Genomic DNA, 18,947 nt, shown 5'->3' on the forward strand with positions numbered 1-18,947 from the left:
AGTTTCTTGATTCATGTTGAAGCTCACATCCTGATATGTGGTGAATGGGTTCATTAATACATTGATATATGTAATGAGTATACAATAGTAGCTAGAATTCAGACAGTTAATGATTTATTGCATAGTAAACATATTGGGGACCAGCCGACGTATTGTTGACTGGAATGTACAGTGAAATCTCGGTAAGTCAAACAAAGAATCCATTGCCTTCAATAGTATAACAATGATATACAACCCTGCTTAACTCAAAACTCTGCTGAAAGTCAAATTTTGAACCTGTTCCTTTGAGGTTTGACTTATCGAGATTTCACTGTATATTATATTTAGGGATGATGCAACTGAAACTCTGCATTTTGGCCTAGATTTCATTTTGTTTGTTTGTTTCTTAGGGTATTGGGGTGTTTGTGTATTTGTTTGTTTGTTTGTTTGTTTGTTTGTAAACTGCCAAGTGATATGGCAATCTTCTTGTATGTGTGAATCCATGCTGCAGTGGCATACTGGAGGACAGGCAACACCAGGGTTGTGTAGCCATTGTTTTCACTTGAGTTGAACATTACCTAGATTGCGCCTGATCATTCCCAGAACCTGTTGTGCCTTCTACATAGCAGCTGTAGTCTGGACATCTCAACTCATTGTATATTTTAAAGAACGGATCGTCACTGATTGCAGTTGCTGACCATAGAAGGTGTAGGTGATTGCAATGGATTGCTGGAGCAGATTGACATTTGAAAATACATTTTTCCAATGCTCAAACTTGTTCAGAACACTTTGGAGGGTTTAATATGTGACTATTAAAAAGACAATCATCTGCAAACAGCCTAGTAATGATGACGAGGAGGGCCTTTAATCGAGGCTTTGGTCCAATCTACATGTAGTATAGCCATGTCGACTGTATACTTTTCTTCCAGTGCATTGGTGATGTCATGAATAGTCGGACATCACCATGGACTCCAATAGTCTCCATGGACTGCGTTGCTCAGAAACCATGTTGGCAGTCGGTCAGTATCTGATGTGACTATGCAGGATGTGGGCAAGGAGTTTCAGACTACAGATATTAGCGATACTGATCTTTAGTTGGCTGCTTCTGCTCTGTCTCCGTTCCTAAAGAGGGCTGCAACATTATCCTTCTTTCAAGTTTCTCCCCTGTGATCTCCTAAATGGTGAAAGCATGAAATAGGCTGCTTTTGATGTCACTAAAATAAGCTTGCAACAGATGTTCAAAATAGCTTTTTACTTTGATTTTTTAACCAATAAGTTGCCATTATTTAGTTTTGTAGTTAAAGAATGTTTGCAATCAGCATTGGGTGAGACCAACATGGGCAGTCACCCCTGATGCAACCCAGAATGGGGGAAGCACAGGTGTCAGCCCTTGATATTGCTGTGATATTAAACAGATTGTAACATGGATAGTCATACATGTACTTCATCATTGTTTGAATACAGCTGGGTTCATAGTCATGCTGAAGTGCATAGTGACATGATGCAAGAGTGTGGCAGACACAGCAGCAGTGAGCCTAATCTACCTGCTATAAGTCCTAATGCATTACAAGGAAGAGTCCAACTCATGGTATGTAGGAATGGTTCAAATAATTAGGGAAGTCTTCCCAGGATTTTAACATTGCTAAATAGTACTACTCAGGGCATGGTAACAGTCAGGGTGTCAAACTCCAATTTTAGACCTTGTAGATCAATATTCCAGCAGGTACCAACTTTGCACCCTTGAGCATTTTTTTGTAAACAATTAATATGCAAATTAGCTTACATCATAAAGTAAAAGATAAATTCTGTATATATCTCTACAGGGTTTCGTCCAAATTGATCAATCGAGGTGCCTAGACCATATTTGGGGTAAACAAATTCTTTAAAGCTATTTTCAATGACTAATTTATCCATTCTCAAAAATAGAAATAACATATCTATTTTCTCTGCAAGACTTTGTCCAATTGTATCAAACGAGGTGTCTGAACCCATGTTTTGGGGGTGAACGAATTCATTGAAGCCAGTCCCACAATGATAATATAAATAATGTATGCATAATATGCAAATTATCATCCGCCATTAGCAAAAATACATTTTTTTTACATACATGTATCTGTGCAGAATATCCTTCAAACCTATCAAATGAGGTGTCCAGATTCATCTTTTAGAGTCAATGGTATTGTTTTTTCATAGTTTATTGGGATTTGTTTCCAGGCGACACCCCAAACATTCCCTTCCCCCATAAAAGCATGTCTTGAGTTCTTTTTGTTAATAAATGAAGACTGAAGATTATTTTTTTGGGGGGGGCCAACTTGATAACTTAAGGTCCGTTTTATTAACACGCATTCAGCATAGCAGTATGTCCCCCTAATTCAGATTAAAATAGGGTTTGGAGAGTGAATCTTGATGTAAGGCATCATTTATTTCCATACAAAATCTGACGGGGAACTGATGAACATTTGTGATTATTCACATTCTATTGTCAAACAAAATTGGTGTTCTTTAACATGATTAAACTGCTCATTATGCAGCCTTTGCGGTGGATAATTTAAGTTTCCTTCTGTCAGTGCGCGTTTCTTGTGTTTTAAATCAGAGGACATATAGGCCTACATGATTTCATACTGAAGCTATGGAAAGGCAATCAAATGATTCCTTATGATTTTGCTGGACCCCCATCCCCCCCCCCTGCAAAAATGTTGAACAGATGCTGTGTCCATAGATTTTATGGGGAAAAAACTCTGTAAAACATATTTCCCCAAAAATTTCCTCTAAATGTCAACGTTTTCTGAAGATCAGATTTTTAAAAATAGACACGATAGAACTACATTCTGCTCAGCACCCTCTGCCCACCCCCTTTCAATCACAACCACGTCAAAATAACCTACACGCAAGGGACGGGAACATGATGACAGACAGGTACTTCAAGTACTTTTTAAACCAAAAGGGCACTTTTAATCATATATGCATTTATTTTAATCAGGGCCAAACTGCACACCCAGGGTGAAGATTTTATACAAAGGGTGTTTTTTTTTTTTGGCACTAAAAGTATTTTTTATTTTTTTTAAATGGCATGATTAGGCGTTCGTACGTACATGTAGGTAACATATGTGGTGAAGAAATGTCTGTTTTGTGGTGTAGGCTAAATGTGTGTCTCCCAAAAATAGACCAAGATCTTTAGGAAACACTGTATTTAAAATAATGATGTAAGCTAATCTGTATATTTTTTGCATAAAATATATTACTTCTTTTCAGTGTGTAGGTACTTTTAATTTAATCAGTGACCCTGAAAATGTGGGTCTGGTTCGGCACCTCATTTGATAGTATTGGTATTGAGCAAAGTCATCAGGAGATATAGATAGAAGTTATATTTCTAATAAGGATGGAGCTATTTTGAATATTATGCATAAATTACACACATTATCATTGTCAAAATGGCTTTATTGAATTAGTTGCCCTAGAAACATGGGTTTAGACACCTCGTTTGATACGAGTGGACAAATTCCTGCAGAGAAAATAGATGTTATAACTATTTCTGGTAATTGTGGTTGCTATTTTGCATAATATGCATAAAATATATACATAATCATCGTAGAAAAGACTTTAATTTGTTTGTTTTTTAAATGCTCAAGGGTGCCAAGGTGTCACCCGTCGGAATGTTGATCTACAAGGTCCAAATAACAATAAAATGCAAACACATTTTGTGCGAACCCTAATTCACGCTTCCGCGGTCAACCCCCGGACTGTAGACACTGAAGTTTGTTGCATGTTATGAGTAAGTACTGAAATTCAACTGATTGTGCTACAAACGATTAAAAGCTAGGTCAGTACCAAAGACGACATGTAAACAGACCCACACATCCATACACATCCCTGTACTGATTGCAGTGGTGTAAACTAAGGTCAAACTTGTGGGAGGGCACCTGGGGGTGCACACATTTATCACGGGGGCACTGAAGGCAAATGGTGCATATTTTTGTTCAATTCCAGAGTTAAAATTACCCCCCCCCCCAAGTTACACCAATGACTGATTGTCAGAGCATACTGCCTCAAAATACACAGAAGAATTGTTTTCAAGACGTGCGTTTAGGGTAGTGTTGCTTTACAGTTAAAATCAGCAAAAAGTGGAAGAGTTAAAAGTGAATACACTGTGAATAAAAAGCTGTTGGGGAGAAGCATCCTTGATCCATGCTTTGTCACTGTCTTCATATGGTTTTACCAACTGAGGAATCACTTGGCTTTGCATAGTGATGGTGCAGTAGCTACAGGACCATACTGTAAACAGTAAATATGAAAATAATCAAACATTCATAAATACCTAAGACAGTTTACGCATTCCTATTGGTCGAGAGCCTGTCACGTGGCCGGTCTTAAACGGATGATAAAGACATGGCTAGCTGGTCTTAAACACTTTTCCAGTGTCACATGAAATTTGGACTCCCATGAAATCCGGTGCCTTTTAACGCTTCATTGACCTTGAACGTTCACATTCCCCACATATGCATGCGCAATACTGCCAGTGAATCATTATTTCATAGTCCGATATTCACACTACACCAGCCCAGCTGCGTTTTGTGCGACATCGCATAGTACGCGCGACCATGGAGGTGGAATGCGCGACGCGCACGCAATTGTGGAGGGGCATTCCATATTATAGTCGGAGGGGTGTTTCATAAAACATGAAGTAAAATTGTTGAACAAAATGGTTAACAACGTCTAGTTTTGTACTTGTTTTGATTTTTGGACCAAAAAGATTTTTTGGGGGGACCAAAAAGGTGTTTATGAATGGGAATAAATATGTGTTCCGTCGGTATTAAACACTCTGTTTAAAACCGGTGTGAGTTTGGATGGTTGATAATTACCCTCGGCTTGGCCTCGGGTAATTATCACCCATCCAGACTCACACCGGTTTTAAAAAGAGTGTTATAATACCTCCGAAACACACATTTATTCCTTTAATAATTATATATTGGGTGGCTTTGATGGGATACGGGAATTTATGTAACACCCAAGTAAATTCTTGTCATTTGATTGGAGGATTGTAGGTCACGCGGCATTCATTAATCAGACCATTGCATGGCCTACGTCATAACCGTGCAATTTTGGTTCCATTCATCATACAGTTTCACTCACTCCCTTTTGATCTATTGCCTGCACAGGCTAGATCAGTAGCGCCCATAGATATAGACGCAAAGAGGCGCAGTGGCGCTATACGACCACATCATGCATTTTGTTCAGCAGTACAAAACTTGCCTTTGAAGTGGATGCAGTTAGGAACTGAACTTGCTGATTTTTTTGGCATTGTTTTAAGAACTAACAATTGTAACTTTCATATTGTTAATGGTTTGACTTTAAAACCTTTGTTAGCCTTGAACAAACTGAAACAAAGTAGTGGAGATAATACAATTTTGTAAATGTTGTTTGTTTTGTAGTTTTATCCTTCAATGGAATGACAAAGATCTATAACAAATAATGAATATTTTTATTCGTTGAAAGATGGAATGTTCCATTCAACTCCGCATCGCCTTCTTGAATGGAACATTCCATCTTTCAGCTCATGAAATCATTCTCACCATTGCACTCATAAACATGCATTATTTGTATAATATTGCACAAATTAAAGACAAGTGTCATATTGTTTAGTGAGTGCAATATAATCTTTTATCTCCAAGCAAACTTGAATCCTCAATACTGATTGGTCCATCCATGGCAACAAACCGTGCTACGTTATCCCATGTAGCATGGTCCATACTACATACCGCGTATCACGCTATTCCAAGATGCATGCACTATTCCTTCTGCATGCACATGTCATAGGAAAACCGCTGGAAAGTTTGTGTACAGCGTGAGTGTTCCATCTTTTACTAAGGGAATAAATGTGTGTTTGTGTTTGTTAAACACTATATTTAAGACTGGTTGGAGTCTGGAATGCTGATAATTACCCGAGGCGAAGTCGAGGGTAATTATCAGCATCCAGACTCCAACCAGTCTTTAACATAGTGTCTAATACCGACCAAGCACATATTTATTCCCATTCATAAATACCTTTTCGGTCAAAAAATCTAAACTTTTCGGTCCAAAAGTCAAAACAAGTCAAAAATGAAAAATTTCCAATGAGTTTGTTGAACAATTTTACTTTCTGTTTTTCGAAACATCCCTCTAGCTATATAATGGAGTGTCCAGCTCGCGAGTAAGATGTAAACAATTCCTTTTTATGGAGATTGGCGCGCAGATGCAGCTGTGGTGAGTGCGTTGTGAATTTAGGACTTTGAAATACTGATTCACTGGTAGTATTTCGCATGCCTTCGTGAGGATTGTGAACTTTCAACCAATAAAACGGTAAAAGGCACTGGATTTCATGTGACACTGGAAAAATTTCATGTGACACTGGAAAAGTGTTTAAGGCTAGCCAGCCATGTCTTTATCATCCGTGTCAGACCGGCCACGTGATGGACTCTGGACCAATGGGAATGGATACACTGTCTTAGGTATTTATGAATGTGTGTTAAGTTTGCTTGAAGATATAAGTTATCCCACAATTTTTTTTACCTACGTGTGTGTATTATTATTTATATCAGGCTAATGACTTGATTCAAGCAAAATAAATGTAGCTTACCTAAGTAAATATTCCAAATCCATTTTTTCCAATTCAGCATCCTAATTTCCAAGTTCAAACATTCAAAATTCAGAAATGTTGAATCAGTTCAAAAGTTAAAAGCAAAATTTACATTACCTTGAGTGTGAAACTTACAATAATTTGGTGTTTTTTTGTAGGCGAGTCCTTTACTGGAGTTACAGTCAGTTGATGGTGCTAGTAGTGTAAGCAGTATGTCACACAGAGCAAGGAGCCAGTCATTGTCAGCACAATGTAAGTATGACATATGCTGGCGTTGGCTTTACATTGTGTACCTTCCGATCCATGTGACTTTATGCTTACTAAAGCCAGGTGCATACCTTTCCGATTTTACCGGTTCAATGGATCATCGGGCCATCGCACATCAAGCCATCATGTGCTGAAAATTCAGATGGATCTGACTGTATATCAGGCGACCAGATGAAATCAGACGTGTTTGATGATTTCACATCCGATTTCACCGGACACAAATATTTATCAGATTCACCAATATCAATCAGATACACGAAGGAAGCTACATGATTGTCATCATGTGACTGGTCATCATGTGACTGGTCATCATGTGACTGATCATCACGTGTCCAATTTTAGGACAGAATCGGGCATGTGTGCGGGTAACATTGCGGTCTAACCACAACGGTAAAAAAAAACATATTAGTGATGGGGTGATGCGGGAAACCCGGTAACATCGGAAAGGTGTGCACCTGGCTTAATAACATACAGGGTGAGTCCAAATAAGGGGAACCAAAACCTCAACAAATATATTTCATATTTTAAAAAATATGTAGCACCAAAAATGAAAAAAATATTTAGATGACAAAAATATTTAAATTGCTCAATCCATTCAAAATATATCACCATTTAAACACAATGACCCTAAAACCTCTTTCGTCCAAAAATGCGATTTCAAGAATCGTCATCACAGTTGTCTTCAAACATCACCAGCGATAAAACCTCAGTTTAAAAGTTAACAAAAAGTCAACAAAGTCCTTTTGAAGGCCCGTCTTTTGTAAAAAAAAATTAGATTTTATAAATCATTGTTTGCTTATTTTGTTTCCCTGCTTAAAGCAGAGTTGTTAATAAAGATATTGTGTACTACAGTTGTTGACAGTTGTTGAAACGTATTTTGTGTCATTTTCTTTGTTGTTCCAAACAGTCGGAACACACAATAAATTGCTCTTTTTTTTACGAAACAGGTTTTAGGGTCATTGCCTTTAAATGGTGCTATTCTTCGAACGGATTGAGCAATTTCAGTAATTGTTTTCATCTAAAAGTAGTGTCTAAAATTGGCTTTCCAGTCCTAATTATTTTTGGTGCTACATATTTTTTTAAATATGAAAAACAGTTTTTGGGGTTTGGGTTCCGCTTTTTTTGACTCACCCTGTAGTAAAGATACAAACAGGCAAGCACTTTACACCTAAAAGTACTGGCATTTCACTTCATTACTGTTCATTAACTGCAAGGGTTAATGCTCTACTACCATTCCAAAGATGTTTGCATCAATTCTGTAGTAACTTCATGATAGATGTGATATTTAACAATTGTTGACTGGTGTGATGTGGGATATGACGTTTTGAACACCCGAGGGGTGCATAGCACCCGAGGCCAAAAAGCCGAGGGTGCTATGCGCCCTGAGGGGGCTAAAAAGTCACATCCCACATCACAGCAGTCAACAATTGTTTGGATATACCTCTGTCTTGGATTCTTTGGATTTTGATGTAAAACTAACAAAAACAAATAGCGGTAAAAACACAACAATCATGACAATAGAATGGCAACTCACATGCATGTCGCGTACCGTGCTCAAAACAGCTGATCGTCTGCTAGTTCGCTGCTCCCACTCAAGTGTGCAAACATGGTGAAAATAGCGTGGGTACCAACGATACAAGCGTTTCACACCGTATACCAGTGTTGGAGCAAAGGCTTAAACCTTCAAGGCCAAGGCCAAGGCTTTGACCCTCAAGGCCAAGGCTTAGACCTTCAAGCCTCAAGGGCAAGGCTTAACCCTCAAGGCTAAGGCCAAGGCCAAGGCCCTGTTTTATAAAATGACCACTGATACAAAACTAATTAAAGTCACATGACACATCATCACGAATCGCCCATTAAGAAGAACAACATGTCTTAAATTGCAATCAACATGCTCGCATACACCGTTTTAGGACTACATTAGATCTATTAAAGTATAAGTTCAGGTCTTCAATATGGTTTAACTAAAACAAAATAAAGATTTACTTCTATATTGACGCACAATTCTCCGGAGTGTAACAAAAGGGGGATCCAAGAAACTGATTTGGGTAATTTTTATTTGCTGGGCAAACATGGTCAGAAATATCAGCATTATCTAAAACAGATACATGCAAATCTTTAGCACTTATCAGGGAGACATACAACCAATCAGATCTATTCCATAATTGTATGCAATTTAAGTGATCATCTCATTAGCCCCACAAGTGTACAGAATATTTTTTGCAGCAAATCTACTACAATGGTAGCAACATGTGATGCTATAAAATTGGAAGTGTGCCCAACACACAAATCTACAAGAACAAGGGATTTCCCTCCTCCATGGAAATACGATTAAAATGGTAACAGCAAAATTTCGAACAGATTTATCTGGAAAATGCAAAAATCTATGGGCCTTGAAGCAGTGTTGGAGCAAAGGCTTTAACCCTCAAGGCCAAGGCCAAGGCTTTGACCCTCAAGGCCAAGGCTTTGACCCTCGAGGCTAAGGCCAAGGCTTAACCCTCAAGGCCAAGGCCAAGGCTCTGTTTTATGAAATGACCACTGATATAGAACTAGTTATAGTCACATGAGTGACACATCATCACGCAAGGGCGGATCCAGAACACAATTTGAGGGGGGGGGGGCAAAGAAATGTTGGTCCCCCCCCAAAAAAAAGTGGGTCAAAAAATGCTTGGGCTTCGGGGCCTGCTTAAGGGCCCCGAAAAACTTTTGGATTCGAGATGCTCTGTGGTGCGATTTGAGGCAATTTCTGACCATTTTAACCGATGTTTTTTTAGGAAAAGATGGTGGTGTACTCATTGCCTGCCTTTATTACGACGTCACATAAACAAAAATGGTTTCGGTTTTTTTTGGGGGGGGGGGCATGGCCCCTTTTGGTCCCCCTGGATCCGCCCTTATCATCACGAATCGCTCGTTACGAAGAACAACATTTCTTTAATTGCAATCAACATGCTCGCATAGGCCTACACCATTTTATGACTGCACTGTATCTATTAAAGTATAAGTTCAGGTCTTCAATATGGTTTAACTAAACAAAATGATGATTTACTTCTATATTGACACACAATTCTCCCAAGTGTAACAAAAGGGGGATCCAAGAAACTGATTTGGGAATTTTTTATTTGCTGGCCCAACATGGTCAGAAATATCAGCATTATCTAAAACAGATACATGTACATGCAAATCTTTAGCACTTATCAAGGAGACATATACAACCAATCAGATCTATTCCATAGTTATATGCAATTAAAGTGATCATCTCATTAGCCCCACAAGTGTACGGAATATTTTTGCAGCAAATCTACAACGGCAACAAAATGTGATGCTACAAAAGTGGAAGTGTGCCCAACACACAAATCTATAGGGTGCTTCCCTCCTCCATGGTAATACAATTAAAATGGTAACAGCAAAATTTCGAACAGTTTTATCTGGAAAATGCAAAAATCTATGGGCCTTGAAGAGCCTTGACTCAAAATTGCAAGGCAATGATCCCTCAAGGCCAGGGCCAAGGCTTTTGCCCTCGAGCCTCGAGGCAAAGGCCCTAAAGTCCAGCCTTAAGGCAGCCTTAAGGCCAAGGCCCAGCATCAAGGCACTACATCACTGCCTTGAAGAGCCTTGACTCAAAATTGCAAGGCCGTGATCCCTCAAGGCCAAGGCTTTTGCCCTCAAGCCTCGAGGCCCTTAAATCCAGCCTTAAGGCAGCCTTAAGGCCAAGGCCCAGCATCAAGGCACTACATCACTGCCGTATACGTACCCTAAGTCATAGCACACTCCTGCCTCACGTACGTGATATCCCACGGGTAGTGTGCCATGACTTTTTATAAACTTAACAGGTGATCATTCTAGGCCAATGAAAAAACAGTATTCAAGACAGAGGTATAACAAACATGTACATGATATGATGATTTGATTGATTTCCAGCACATGAAGAACTTCGCTTACCAGCAATAAAGACCAATTCAGCTCCAAGTGGAAGAAGCCGTGAGAGGCCAGCAGTAGGCGGTAACAGGAACCAGTCTAGAGGATGGACCAGTAAACGATGATGTCTACATGCTGACATTGGTCAGGAACCAGTCTAGAGGATGGACCAGTAAACGATGATGTCAACATGCCGACATTGGTCAGGAACCAGCCTAGAGGATGGACCAGTAAACGATGATGTCAACATGCTGACATTGGTCAGGAACCAGTCTAGAGGATGGACCAGTAAACGATGATGTCTACATGCTGACATTGGTCAGGAACCAGCCTAGAGGATGGACCAGTAAACGATGATGTCAACATGCTGACATTGGTCAGGAACCAGTCTAGAGGATGGACCAGTAAACGATGATGTCTACATGCTGACATTGGTCAGGAACCAGCCTAGAGGATGGACCAGTAAACGATGATGTCAACATGCTGACATTGGTCAGGAACCAGCCTAGAGGGTGGACCAGTAAACGATGATGTCAACATGCTGATATTGGTCAGGAACCAGCCTAGAGGATGGACCAGTAAACAATGATGTCAACATGCTGATATTGGTCAGGAACCAGCCTAGAGGATGGACCAGTAAACGATGATGTCAACACGATGACATTGGTCAAACTGTGTCAATTTACGGAGCAGTTCCCTCCTTAAAAGGAACTTGAAGCTCTTTCTAGAAGTTGATGTGTTAATCTCTCTACCTCAGACACCCCAGGTTGCATGTAGTAACCAGGTGCCAAAGCACTGCATGTAATAACATTTTATTTTTGGTGATGCAATTGTAAATATTTTCGTGCAGACATGGGCAAGTTCGCGCAAGGACTATAGTTAACCATTGGTCGACTAACGCTTGCCCGAACTCTGTCTAGTCGACGATGGTTGACTACTCTAGTCGACTATTTGGAACCAGCCTACTGGGGTTGGTTGCTTCGCTGGTAACCATAGCCGCGCGCATTCATAACGCTAGCAGGGAGCCAGGATCCAGAAGTTTTGCGATGCCATTTTGACTAGCGTTTGACTAGAGACGTTCGCACGTTGCTATCAGTGCGCAGGCGTAAGGTACGTCACAAATCAACCACTAGTCGACTAATGGTCCTTGCCCGAACTTGGCCCATGTGGGGCTCATTGCATCATTGTTAACAAAATCATCTCTCTTTTTGCATTTCCCTTTTGAAAAATGGCAAAGAAATTTCTTCCTTTGATATTTGATAATTAGAACATCTTTTGGTTCATGTCAGTGGTCTGTCTGCAATGTAAACAAGCCAATTATCACTGTGCAATAGGACATTGATGTCATGAAGGTACACTCTTGATCTGATGTGGTAGACATGACTGACTGGAGAGTTTGTATGCACATTGAGTGACAGTTGCCATCTGATGAAATGGGATTTATTCATTGCTTCATCAGTTCATGTGAAAATATAAGTTTGCTATCAATATGCCTAGGTTGTTATGTTCATTCTGTGACACTCAGCTGTCATTGCTTGTTGTATTTTACCAAAATGAAATGTGATCAGCATTAAATTAAATAAAACACATAATTCCAATCTTTATATATTTACATATTTTATTAATACAATTGTGGATTTACACAAACTTCCATAAACATGCCTTTGTTAAAGTGCAATAAAATATAAGAACTATTATAATACTTTCAGTGACTGACATCCACAGTGAGTACATAATAAGGCAAGTTTTGTACTTAGCTTAAAAAAGTTGAATGTTTCTCATTTTTGTTTGCAATGGTTCCCGCAGAGGGGAAAAGATGTAGGCATTGATATTTTCAATTTTTTTTTTTTTTCCTGTTCAAAATTTCGTACCGTGCTTTGAGCGCTTGCTTGGTTGTGTGTGCTATATTATTAACTTTCCAATAAGAACTGCATATATTAAGTTTTTTATGATCGACAACAATGCCATCAGCCTACGTTTGCTTGCTCCTTCAGTGTTATGGAAAGTATTAACATGAAGTTCATGTGTTGCAAATGGTCCAAGTCTTGGCCATTTATACAGGCCTCTCTGTAACTGTTTGCATATACAGTGGAGAAGAAAGTACATTACTATTGAGACAGATTGTGCAAAATATCAAAAATGAGAAACAATTCTTTTCTAAGTTGGTCCACATTTGTTTATCAATATACAAATATATGTGACAGTCCTGTTGACCTTTGCTTTCTTACTGTGCATAAAGATATTGTAAATCGAAATATGGATGAATATTGTGACTACATCAAACACTTAGGAACCTTACAAAAATACAGACCCATGGTATGACATGAATCCTATGTAGTGGGAGCTAATTTGTTGCACTGTAAAAGACTTTAATTTGAACAAATCCAAAATTGTAAGGTGATAAAACTAATTGACCAGGTGTGCCAAAATATACCCTTCCTTCCGGTCCAAACCGGAAGTGCCTTATAATTTGTTATATCTCATGAACGGTAAGTCCGATTGGGTTGAAACTTGGTATGTAGGTAGGCCGGGATGTGTTATAGACGAAAATTGAGGTGACATCATCATGACGTCATCGTGTGATTTTATATACATTTTTGAAATTTTGGACCTTTAAGCCATATCTCACGAATGCAATATGTTAAATTCAAAATTCTTTTTGCATTAGTTTTGTTAGGCAATAGGTATATGTACAAAAATTTTTAAATGTGTGACGTCATGATGACGTCATCAAAAATGCGTTTTCGAAACACATATAAGGGAATGTACGATCGTCATGAAACTTGGTGGGTGGGTAGATAATAACACTTGTACACAAAATCTTGAATGACGTCACGATGACGTCATCGGTAGATTTTGACAATTTTTTTGATATTGCCAATTTTATTTTGCTTACAATATTCAACACTTTTATTAATCCGATTGTTTTCATTCTTGGTATAGACTAAAACCACAATAAAATAATGAGCACTGCCAAGTATTGTTACAATGACGTCATCATTAGACATGTGACGTCATCGTTAACTTGTATATTTTAAGCCCCTATATCTCATGAACAGTAAGTCCGATTGGGTTGAAACTTGGTATGGGGGTAGGCCGGGATGTGTCATTTTGTGATTATATATATATTAGAAAATTTTGAAGACTTTTGCCGTATCTCACAAACGCAATATGTGAAAATCAAAATTCTTTTTGCAATTAGGTTTGTTAGACAAAAGGCAAATGCACACTGTTTTGCACAAAACAGAAAAAAAATTACCTCAATTTAAAAAAACATAATGCGGAAAAGCCATATGTTCTGTTGGAAACAGACATAGACCTCTAGTTATTATTTTTTTCCCTTTATTTTTTATTCTAACCCAAATCCCATAGACTTTGTACATGTTTTATTAACCATGCCACTTTTGACCTAAAACCAACTCGTATTCTGATGAAACTTACCCTGTATAACGACCCCACAGTGAGCTTGTGTCCCGAAGAATGACGTCATGATTACGTCATCATGGGTCACGTGACGTCAAATTAAACATGCAGACTTTGAGACCATACATCTAAAGAACTGTAAGTCCGATTGGGTTGAAACTCGGTATGTTGGTAGGCCAGGATGTGTTATAGGTAAAAATTGAGGTGACGTCATCATGACGTCATCGTGTGATTTTATATCGATTTTTGAAGTTTTGGACCTCTAAGCCATATTTCACGAACGCAATATGCTAAATTCAAAATTCTTTTTGTATTATGTTTGCTAGATAACAGGTATATTCACAAAATTGTGAAAATTGTGTGACGTAATTATGACGTCATCAAAAATGTGATTTTTTAAAACACATATAACTATAAGGGAATGTCGAATCGTCATGAAACTTGGTGGTTGGGTAGATAATAGTACTAGTACACAAAAGCTGAAATGACGTCGCGATGACGTCGTCAGTAGATTTTTAACGATTTTTAAAAAATATTTACAATTTTATTCTGCTTACAAAATTAAACACTTTTACTCATCCGATTGGCTTCAAACATGCTAAATCCAAATTCTTTTTGTATTAGGTTTGTTATGTAATAGGTATCTGCACAATTGTGAAAAATGTGTGACGTCACGATGATGTCATCAAAAACGCGATTTTTAAAAACACTTATAAGGGGAAGTCCGATTGTCTTGAAACTTGGTGGGTAGGTAGATAGTGTTAATAGTATGCAAAATCGGAGGTGACGTCATGATGACGGCATAACCTTTTTTTAAATTAATTTATCAACTTTTTTACATTTTCTTCTTATACAAAAATTTGACAAAGTATTTTTCTAAAAGTATTTCTTTACACGTATTATTTTAAAAATGCCTGTGTCCTGTTCATCTAACAGGCATAGCTCTAGTTCCATTGTTTAAATTGAGCATGCGCGGTTTAGCTTAAACATGACGTGAACAATTTAAAAGGACCGGTGTGTTTGCTGCCACCAACGTCTCAAAAGTCTCCCATTATCTTATCAATGGAAATACAGGTATCTGCAATGCTGTTTATCTATTTACAGTTGGATTAAGAAACCCTGTCACGACACATGGTCATATAACTCATGGTAATATGCAACTTGTGTCTTGAATTACTGTTGTGCCAACACAAACAAAATAATATTTCCAACTAAATTTATACATCAACTAAATAGTTTACATCACAATGCATGCTTCAGCTAGCCAGAGTTGGAACTCAGTCCATCCATTTGTGTCGACTGTTATGTTGCCATACCAGGTGCTTGTGTGTTGCAAGACACTTTCATCTTTAGGATGCACTGCTTGAGTTCTTGATGTGTACATTTTTTTGCCGATGCATGTCATTGTAAACTCAAGACAATTTGATCAGTTTGTACAAACAAATGAACACTCCTCCCTTTTGTGGGCCAATCAGCTGCCAAAGCACAGATGTCAAAATGTTGCACATTTGTCATGTTTGCCAATACTTTTTCTAGTAGTATGCACACACTGATCACAGATAAGTTGTTTACAATGTTCACATGAAAAAAACATTAAACCTGTCTCTATCAAAACCAATTTATGGAATTAAACTCGGTATTTTGCATTTATAAAAACCATTTCTTGATTTAAAAAAAAATTCTTGATTACATCTTCTTCCCCCAACAAGAGCTTTAACTCACACTTTGCTTCCCCCTTCTTACAATTCATCTCAGTTGCACGTAATGTAACAGTTTATTTTATCTTTTTTGTTATTGAAAATGGCTTTTTTGTGTGCTAAAGAACTAGTATTAGTATTATATAGTTTCCTTGATAATAGCATGGTGGTTGGTTTGTGCATGACATTGGTGTATACTGCCTTGTCAAGCATAACGCTGCAAGGCTTCAATAACTACTACTACCTATATCAATACCTACACTCATAATGTCATATTGTGCAATGGCAACACATTTTCATCATTTTCTGTGCATTAGCATTCATGCATAATATATAAAATAGTATGTTCTAAGTGCTTATGTTCTTTGTGTGGTTAGACTCTAGTTCTTTCTACTGTGATTACATATAGGGCAGACTTGAGGGTCTTTGCTCTGTCAGCATAACACACAGGATCAGTACAAGTAGGTTACTGCCTTCTGGAGTTGAAGGATGACCCTATTCAGTATGTATCATTGCATACAACAGTCTAGCAAATGGCATATGTAAATGTTCGGTAACAAGTGCCACCAAAAAAAAGTACTTTGAAAAGTTGTTGGGTATTTAAGAAGCAGTAATGAATGGAAAGAGAGGTATCTTGTATCCACAATCAGCTTTTAAAAGTCAATTCTACACAATGATTTCCTTCAAATTGGGGACAATTCAAAGCGGTGGCTTTGTATAGACCATGTTACATTTGTTTACAAATTGGATGTCGTCATGGTTGTGGCACGCGATGCCAACTTCCAGCACACTGTTCTCTTCTTCACTGCACGTGTATCTCTTGAAATGTGATTGGTGTTAAAGTGGTGACATATTACCTGTTTATTATTGTGGGCAAAATAACATGCACCAGATGCTGAAATGTTTGGATTGCCTGTTAGTTGCCCATTGGTATGAAGTCACAGGTGACATAGTCTATGGGCTCCGTGCGCCGACAAAGAGGGCGCCCTTTTACCCAGCAACGACGTCCCATGGGCAGGACGTTTCGATGGTTGACGCGCACCATTCCTTGTGTGTGACGCACGTACCCCAGGGGATTTGTACTAAGCACACGCAGTGGCTGTGCCGCGCGGCAATGAATTGCAGTCACTGGCAAGATGGCATCGGTCTGTCACCCCCAACTGTACTTGCTTTGCCGGTGAGGGGGTACTTGTGAACGGAGCGGATACAAAGTAAGAGTGGGGAAATTTCTCCAAGGGTTTGGAGACAGTAGGAATGATTTTGTGTGTGTGTTACATGCTGTGCAGATAATTCAATCCTCATATGAAAGGCCATTTTATGTATCATTCTACATATTTATGGTCCAACTTGTGACATTTTTCTCTCTGTTACTTCTGAACTTTGTAATTAGCCATTCAAATGTCATTAAAAATGACTTCCAACTATTTTGTGGGTAAGTTGCTTATTTCACATAATCCCTCTTAACCAGTTCGCGCCGGGATTATTTTGACATTGACCGGACCCAGACCCGGATTTGTTTTTCACGAACCTCGATGCCAGACGGGTTCAGGCCGGCATCTGCTGGTTGAACACCGGGATATTTCCGGCCTCACTCATTGCATGTTATATCCGTCATCCATTCCGAATACCGCAAAACCTTTGCGTGTATACAAGTCATCCGACGTGAACTGGTTAAGAGAGAGAGTACATTTAAGAGTGCATCCAGAAGTATAGAAGTATAGGTGCAACAGGGACAGGAAAAGAGTGGACTCCACATTTACAGAATGAACATCATCAAATCAAATGGAATTCCATAATAAACTTGTAAAGTAACTCTTCAAACATATTACCTAAGAAAAATTGAGTCAGATCTTAACAAAAGGAACCTTTAATATATCAAATAAATCTATTTCTATTCCAAATCACAGCACCATGAGTACAACATGAACAATCACAATATGTATTATCAAAGGATGCTTCACTTAATACATAACATCTGGGTTCTTTCTTCGAAACTCATCGTGTGATTTCATCTTCTGAATGTGTCCAATTACAATGTATTACTAGCCTCAATATAGAAATGTGTCTATGCTGAGGAAAGTAACACAATGCACATATACAGGAAAATATCAATGCACACAGGAGGAATAATAGGGAAGAGATGTTGGTAAAGACGGTGTTGTACATGTTGATCTCATATTGCAGTGATAAGGGGCAAATGTCTAAAGTAACGCACATACAGCAGAATTACTTCTACATGTATGATTGGAAATTCTATAATCTTAAATAAAAAAAAACTTACTTATTTCTTTGAAATAAATAAAAATACAAATTACCATACATCAAGTTCTAACAAATACGTACTTGACTGAAGTTATACTGATCATCTTCAACCTTTTTGAGGTAACATAAAATTGTACCTTGATCCTTGCTTAATCATTCTTATCCGTTGTTGACATGTCATACGTAATCATCTTCGGTTTCCATAACCACTTCACACTGAATCCAGATAGGATGGCATAGAAGTACAGGCTGATTGTGATAGCCATGAGAAGAACTAGCAGCACCAGAACACTGGAGAAATTGAAGGCTAAACTGCCATACAATGTGCACATCATCACTGTAATCAATGAACAGACAAACGTGGAATGAGTACTAGACATTGTAGACATTGTATGTACCATGAATAATTACAGTATGTACACTCAGATTCGGTAGTCAGTCCAGTCATTACGAGAGACAGGCACTTACTCCTCAAGTGCTCAATGTTTATTATGCACATATATGCCATTCTTCATGATGACATCTACAATTGTGTAAGTGTACTTGTCAATTTGTCAAGTATGCAGGAAGTCATTTGACAAGTTCAATCACCAAATCAATGACAATGCTTCATACACTAACGTAGCTTTTACTTTAGTTTCAATATATTTCATGATTTTATTTGCATTACACGATAACAATCTGGAAAAATCAAGACTGTTGGCTGTTGCATGATTATAAAATATAAAGTTCTAAAATGCAGACTTTAGTTTGGGCAATACCTGAATATTCTGGTGATAAGGCCAACAGTACCA

General features: G+C 38.3%; 2 protein-coding genes across 4 annotated transcripts in view; one reads left to right on the forward strand and one right to left on the reverse strand.

Annotated features, from left to right (window-relative positions):
- The window catches only part of LOC119723102 (leucine-rich repeat and IQ domain-containing protein 1-like), a 53,595-nt gene extending 42,356 nt beyond the window's left edge, over positions 1-11,239 (forward strand). For 2 of the 3 annotated variants that reach the window (XM_038193648.1, XM_038193638.1), the window contains 3 exons: positions 1,444-1,567; positions 6,751-6,844; positions 10,775-11,239. In XM_038193648.1, the coding sequence (XP_038049576.1) occupies positions 1,444-1,567; positions 6,751-6,844; positions 10,775-10,896 (340 nt within the window). In that variant the 3' untranslated portion in view covers positions 10,897-11,239. The remainder of the gene's footprint in view (positions 1-1,443; positions 1,568-6,750; positions 6,845-10,774) is intronic. The other variant, XM_038193629.1, reaches the window with a different exon arrangement.
- A 3,482-nt stretch (positions 11,240-14,721) lies between these two features.
- Positions 14,722-18,947, reverse strand: part of LOC119723117 (tumor protein p53-inducible protein 11-like) — a 40,870-nt gene continuing 36,644 nt past the window's right edge. Inside the window, exon 6 of the mRNA XM_038193686.1 lies at positions 14,722-18,490. Coding sequence (XP_038049614.1) covers positions 18,303-18,490 — 188 coding nt within the window. The 3' untranslated portion in view covers positions 14,722-18,302. The remainder of the gene's footprint in view (positions 18,491-18,947) is intronic.

The sequence above is a fragment of the Patiria miniata genome, unplaced genomic scaffold (assembly GCF_015706575.1).
Source record: "Patiria miniata isolate m_02_andy unplaced genomic scaffold, ASM1570657v1 HiC_scaffold_1, whole genome shotgun sequence".
Classification (NCBI taxonomy): domain Eukaryota; kingdom Metazoa; phylum Echinodermata; class Asteroidea; order Valvatida; family Asterinidae; genus Patiria; species Patiria miniata.